The 6824-nt window shown below is 43.3% G+C and overlaps 1 protein-coding gene across 1 annotated transcript in view; it reads right to left on the reverse strand.

Moving 5' to 3' along the window:
- The window catches only part of FAT3 (FAT atypical cadherin 3), a 520386-nt gene that overhangs the window by 131647 nt on the left and 381915 nt on the right, over positions 1 to 6824 (reverse strand). Inside the window, exons 4-5 of the mRNA XM_015569255.1 lie at positions 4550 to 4864; positions 1892 to 2102 (exon numbers count right to left, since the gene is read on the reverse strand). Of these exons, the coding sequence (XP_015424741.1) occupies positions 1892 to 2102; positions 4550 to 4864 (526 nt within the window). The remainder of the gene's footprint in view (positions 1 to 1891; positions 2103 to 4549; positions 4865 to 6824) is intronic.

Here is a 6824-nt window from a genome sequence, read left to right on the forward strand (position 1 = left end):
ATCACACATGCTCCTAGAGGCCCGGCACCAAGGACACATGTTAACATTGAATTGCACTTTCCGAGATTCCACCTGGGGGTGGTGGCAAAGGAATCACCCAAGCAGATGGAACAGGCAACCAGGCGATGCATATAAGCAATGCTTAGTTTCACCAAGAGAGAGAGAGCTGCCTCAGATAATAACCCAACAAGCTGAAAATTACTGAGAAGAGACAGAAGCAAACATGTTCCATGGACCAGAGGAGGTTCCATTTCAAATGCATGAAGCAGAGATGAAGAAGGAGTTGAAAGCTTGGAATGAGGACGGCCATGTACAGGGATGCTGTGATGAATGCCAACTAAGTAAAACAGAGACGTCCTACCATCATTTCAGAAAAGTGACATATGTAGAAAACAGGCCCTTTCTTGCTTGGAGTTCAGAGGACCCTCTCTACTGAGGTCTGGTTGGGGGTCAGGAGGCATGCTTTCCCTGTGCCTCATTAAAACGGATGTGGAATGTTCTAAATGCTTTCCCCAGATCCAGCCATTCCTGGGAAAGAGAGGCAGGTTCTTGCCCATCTTTTCCAGGCAGTGACATGTGGAAGGAAATGACTCCCCCAGACCAGCAATCTGGATTCCCCGCCTCCCACAGAGAACCGTGGGAAGTCAGCTCTAGCTCAGTGGAGTCAGATCCAGGGCTGGCAGACGCTCTCCCTTCTCTCCTCTGAGCAATAGCCTCGGTTTCCTGGTCCTCAGCACTTATTTCCTCTCCACCGCTCTCCCTGCGGGTTTGTTGAGGGCAGCCGTGCTGTTTCGCCCTCTCCTTTTGCAGCCTGCGTGCTTGCTTGCTTTCAAGGAATTCAAAGGTTGGCTCCCAAGGTCTATCCTGTGTGCTTCCATCTGCTTTCTCTATTCAGCTCTTAAGGGAAGCTCTCACTGGCTATATATCCCAATTCCATTTCCTGCCCTTCCTTTTGTGGAGAGCAGCCAGGAAACTCTTCCTGGTGGGGTTTTTGGGGTCTAGGAATGGCATTACTGCTGCAAAACAGACGAGTTGGGATATATTTTACTTTACTTCTCAATTGGAAAAGGCCCAGTTAAATAAACCAACCTACAAAAAAGATGAAAACAAAACAACAAAAAGCCCAGGATACCTCAAAAACAATGAAAAATAAATCAAAACAACCCCCACTGGAAACCCAAACCCCATCCAACCTCAAACAAAAGAGTCACTGGATACGAGTAATGCAATCGCTGTTAGGGGCGGGTATGAGGTCTGTGGGCTGCGCTTCAGCCTGTCACAGGCGGTTATGAAAGATGTCATTTAATTCGCTTTAAAAAACTGTAAAAGGCAGATTGGATAGTTGTATTTTAGCAAATGTGTTTGCACTAAGGGTACCTTCTGTTGAACAGTTCTGCCCACAAGCTGTCTGTAGAATATAGAACATCTCTCGAGCATGCTTGCCACCTTGAAGCAGGGTAGTCGGGAGCAGAAAAAAAAAAGAACAGAATGCAGAAAAAAAGGTGAAGAAAAAGAGAGAAATGAAGGACAGCAAGTCTAGTACCATCAATACATTTAGAAATGAGATTAGCCAAGTGTGACAATAGAATTTAAATGACACACAGAAAGACATTAAGATTGCAGTAAATAACGTACTATGGAAAATCCAGCCAGAGAGCACTTTCTGTTCAGCTTAGCTACAGAGTCGGAACGAAAGCACATGTCTATTACTCATTTTACTGGCTCTTTTGCATTCCAGCACTATACATGTTTCAATCTTAGCACTGATCATTCGTGGTTTTTTTCTTAATTTGTTTTTTTTTTGTTTGTTTTGTTTTTTATTTTTTTGATAGTTGCTCCAAACAGTCAATGATCACATTGCCCCAGACAGCTCTGGAGGACTCAAACTTACCAACTATGTCAAACCACAGAGGGGTGTTAGCTGGCTGCACAGACACAACCCCCACAATCTCGGTGACTCTGTCGCTCTCCATGACTGTGAAGTTATAAAATGGCTCATCGAAGGTTAGCGGTATAGGCGAAGGGGGTGGTTTCTTAATCCATTCAATGTGGAGACGGGCCGTGGAGGATTTCTGTGGGCGCCCATTGTCCACCGCCTTTATCTACTCACACACGGAGAGAAAACAGAAAGATGTCTTAGAGCTCGGACCCTCGCAAAAGTTTGGATCTGTCACTCACACATTGTTGAGAGAGCTGAATGTCCATACTCCTCACCGTGTCAGCAAAGGGAAGAAGAGAGTGGAGATTTGGGAAGAACGAGCTCAGGAACTGGAAGGGAAACAGCTTTAACTTGTCACCTGGGGGTCCCATGCCACACTCACCAGAAGGGGATTTGGAACACAGCCAACCTTATAGACGTGGAAAACTTGAAAAACAAATGTTGCACTTACAATTCTCAGCTTTTTATGGTCATGAATGATAGTTACATGTGTAGAAATAGCTCATTTGATTCTTTATACCTCTGAGGGTGATGCTTGAAAGGGAATAAAGTACATTGTGAATCTCTGCTTAAGTGTGAATAAAGTGTGTGCACAGAAGTGTGTGTGTGTGTGTGAGTGTGTGTGTGTGTGTGTGTGTGTGAATGGTTATGTTTTGCAGCTCCTTCCTTCTGCTTTATTCTGGAGAAGGATTTCACTCATACCGTCCAGGACGAGTGGAATAGGTGTGGGAAAGGCAGCAGCCTTGCTCTAACTGCCTAAGAGGCCCTTCAGTTATGCCAATTGAATGATGGTGAAGAACTCTCTTGATGGAAGCATGGGCTCCTGAAGGCAGTGGAGTGGGAAAAAGGGTGTTAATGATTGTTCTCTATGGTCTGATGTCAAAGCCAAGGAAAGCATGTCTCCTCACTCATACGAGCAGGGTAAACTGCTATGGTGTCCTAGGCTTAAATTGTGTGTGTGTGTGTGTGTGTGTGTGTGTGTGTGTGTGTGTGTGTGTGAGGCAGTTATGTCTAAAAAGCAGACACCACTGAGAGAAAAGGAAAACAAAGGATTTTTTAAATATCAGGTTAAAATGAACATTTATAGATGCATGGGTAATAGTTACAACCTTTAAAAACAGTGGCAAATGCTAGCTCCCTAGTGCTCTGTGTTCATGGATGACCACTTTGCCCTAGAAAATTCCTGTGAGAGGGAGGGCCCTTGAAGATAGATGTCTTAGATCAGGTTCCCTAGGAGCAGAGCCCAAGACGGGGATTTGAGTGCAAATGATTTTGGGGTGGAGGAGAAGTGTTCTCAGGAGAAAGGAAGTGAAGAAAGCAGGATGGACAGGGGGAAGATGTTAAGCAAGGATGTGGTCTCAGTTCAAGTCTAATGTCAGCCTGATCACACAGGGACCTTGGAATCATGAACTGCACCACTGAATTGGACCCACCTGGAGGCTAGGGGGTTGGAGTTTTGTATCAGCTGTCGGTCAGTCATTGGTTGTGGGCTGCTGGGCTGGGGTGGGGATGTGGAATCAAGAAGTTCAGTCAAGGATGACTCTCTGGAGAAGAGGGCAGCTCTGAGCCCTTAGCAGCCAACATCCAGTCACTCAGTTTGGGGATAGCTGCACCAGCCTAGTAACGGGAATCTGGGTGGGCACCAACAGCATCCACTGCCGTCCATGCCATCCTCAGAGATTCCCATTGGCAAGTCTCACACAGCTGCAACAGCACTTACCTCAGCAGAGCTTTTCATGGTACAAACAGGGCTAGTTTTTTATTATCTTCTTTTCTCTGCCCACTGTTTTGGATGCATTACTGAGCAGGAAAAGAACCCAAGTCCAGAACATAGGAGTGAAAAGATAAATTAGGGGACGAAGGGCATCCTTTAAAACAATAAAGAACTGACTGCAGAGAAGGTTGAGGACTAATAGAAAGATGGCAGATGGTGCTAACTCATGCCATTTGTTGGGTCCCTAGAAAGTGTCCATCATTTGTAGGATGACCAGTCCCCTTTCTGGCATAAGTATTATATGTCTAGCATGATTAGGAGTTGGGGGAGCTGGCTGGAACCTTACACATGGGAGTTTAAGTCTCTATTTGAGATGGTGCTCATGTCTGTTTTAGTTTTTAATTTTCTAACACACTGAAAAATGTAGTCACTTTTTACTTAAGGTCCCCCCACCCCACACACTTTTTAGAGAATAAGCATGACTGTGATTTGTGTCTCACAATTCACAGTTCATGTTCTATCACATTGTCAACAATTATAAGAGCTGTTTTCTTTGGGAATTCTTGGAGACACATTGAGTGATGTTGAGTGGCAGGTGGAATGTGTCACTCTGCCATTCCCATACCCTCAGTTTACATCTATGCACAGTACCTTGAAACAATTTAGGGTCACAGGGAATGTGTTGAGTATGTGGTGGAGCAGGATGTGGACTGGGAATGAAGGAGGTTTGCTGATAGGACACAACCAAAGGAAATGGTATTATTAAGAATATCACTGAAACAGAGGTAGCCTTCCACTACTTTTTACTCTAAAGATTCGTTGTTCAATAAATATACATGAATGAGAAAGTGACTCCTTCCCCCTATTAACGTTTCTGAGGTTCAGAAAAATCTTACCGTTAGGATGTCATAACTCCCTGCTGTAAATTGCTTTCTGGAAGAAACCATGCCCGTTTTAGGGTCAATAAAGAACTTCCCATCATCATTGCCATCCACTATACTGTAGGAGATTTCAGCGTTGGGGCCCTCATCTCTATCAAATGCAAAAGCTCTGTAAATGGGTTCTCCCCTCTTCTTCCGGTCACGTTCCGGTAGCTTGATCTGGTAGACCTTCTCGGGGAACTGGGGCTTGTTGTCATTTTCATCCAAAACCTGAACCACCACCCAGATGGTTGACTGTTTCGGAGAGGAACCGCCATCTGTCACTGTCACCTGAGATTTGGAAGAGAAAGCATTTTACAACCAGGAAGGAGAAAATCTCTTCTTGCCACTCCTCCTCCTGCCACCCCACAAAAGGTCTATTCTGGACTCGAGAACATCTCAACTTTTCCTATCCCTGTAGTTCACGTCAAAGGCACTGCTCTTCATAGTTCACCCACAGAGGGAGGGGAAGCCTTAAATCCAGTAGTGGAAACTATTGTGGAAAAGCTAGGAGAGAGGCAAGGCTCTCATGGTATGGAGTGAAGAGGGAGAAGAAATAGGACTGCTTTACAAAATGTGCCAGCTTATGCAGACCCAGGGGACCTATCCTATGCTCCCCTCAGCAGACACAATAAACAATATGACAATTTACAGTATATGTTAACCCATGAGTGTTTCGTCTAATCCTTGGACAATGCTATCACCATTCAAAGTTTTTCACTATTCATTTTTTCTTTCTCTTCTATCTTCATGAAAAAATTGTAAATTTTACGTTGTTAATGGACAAAAGGGAAACGGTGATAAATACAATTCTGTGGGTACATCTGACAGGTAAAATATGTTTTGGACAGTCACAAAATAACTTTTTTTTTCCTCTCTGGAAAACAGGAGGGGAATGGACATCCCTTCTCATATTTCTGAGATGCGATTCTTATGATTCTCATGTATTTTGGTAAACATTGAGAGAGAGGAGAGGAATGAAAAGCATACCTTTAAAAGTTTGCATGGCAGATATAAAAAGTCTTTGAATCTTACTGTGAATGATCTTCTTGGTCATAGTGATGAGAATTATTATCAGATTAATACTTAACATGTGGATGGTGGCACACTATATAAAGCACTCTTCCTTGCATCATTTCACTCACTTTCCAAATGCTCTCTTTAGTAAGTGAACAGGTTTATTTATTTCCATTTTACAGGTGAGAAAATAGAGGCACAGAGGTCCCACTGTTACTAAGTGCTAAAGCCCAAGCATTGAATTTTTGGCAATTCTGCTTTACCACAAAACCTGAAAGAACCTAAATTTAATCTTTTTTTTTTTCTTTTTAATCCTCACCTGAGGATATTTTTCCATTGATTTTTAAGGAGAGTGGAAGAGAGAGGGAAAGACAGAGAGAAACATCGATGCGAGAGAAACGCATCAATTGGTTGCCTCCTGCACGAGCCCAACCAGGGCCCGAGCCGGGCAGTAGCCTGCAACCAACTACATGCCTTTGACCGGAATCAAACCTAGGACCCTTTGGTCTGCAGGCTGACGCTCTATCCACTGAGCCAAACCAGCTAGGGCCCTATATTTAATCTTTAAATACTACCTTGAATACAACAACTTATTACTTCAAAATATGTATTTGGAGACTGGAGGGAACAGGGAGATGCATTTGTTATCAATTGGAGGGAAAAAACAGTGAATTATAGAACCTGGCCATCCAGTTTTTCAATTAATAAAACAAACTGACAGGAATAACTGAAAAAACAAAATCCCCATATTTGGTAAAACAAATTAAAGCCTTTTTGCAAAACAGAATTGCAATCTAATTTAGTTTCTCTTACAAGCTGCCTAGGAGGATGGCTTTAATACATTTAAGGTAAATTTTCAGAGTTCTTGCTTTCTTTGAAAAATCAATCAAGTTTCCTTCCAAAGTTATTTTCCCCATTGGTTTGTTAGGATTCACAAAAGGAACACATCGAGACCAATATGTTCCAAGGCTGGATTTTGACTTTTGAGCTAATTTCTGGACATGCCGAGTTCCAAAAAAGTCATGTTCTGCTGCTGCCAAGCTAAAATGTTATACTCCCAGGCGAGCTGTGTTGACCAAAACACATTGATTTCTTGGCTTTTCAATTCCTCTGCCTTTCTTTTTTGCTTGAACAGCCTCTTTCCAAATCCAGACAATGCTCACAGTCCTCACCTCCTCACTGCTTGTCAATAAATGCCCATAGTCAGCTCCAAGATGGAATTCCGGTTCCGATT

Source organism: Myotis davidii, unplaced genomic scaffold (assembly GCF_000327345.1).
Source record: "Myotis davidii unplaced genomic scaffold, ASM32734v1 scaffold345, whole genome shotgun sequence".
NCBI classification, from domain to species: Eukaryota; Metazoa; Chordata; class Mammalia; order Chiroptera; family Vespertilionidae; genus Myotis; species Myotis davidii.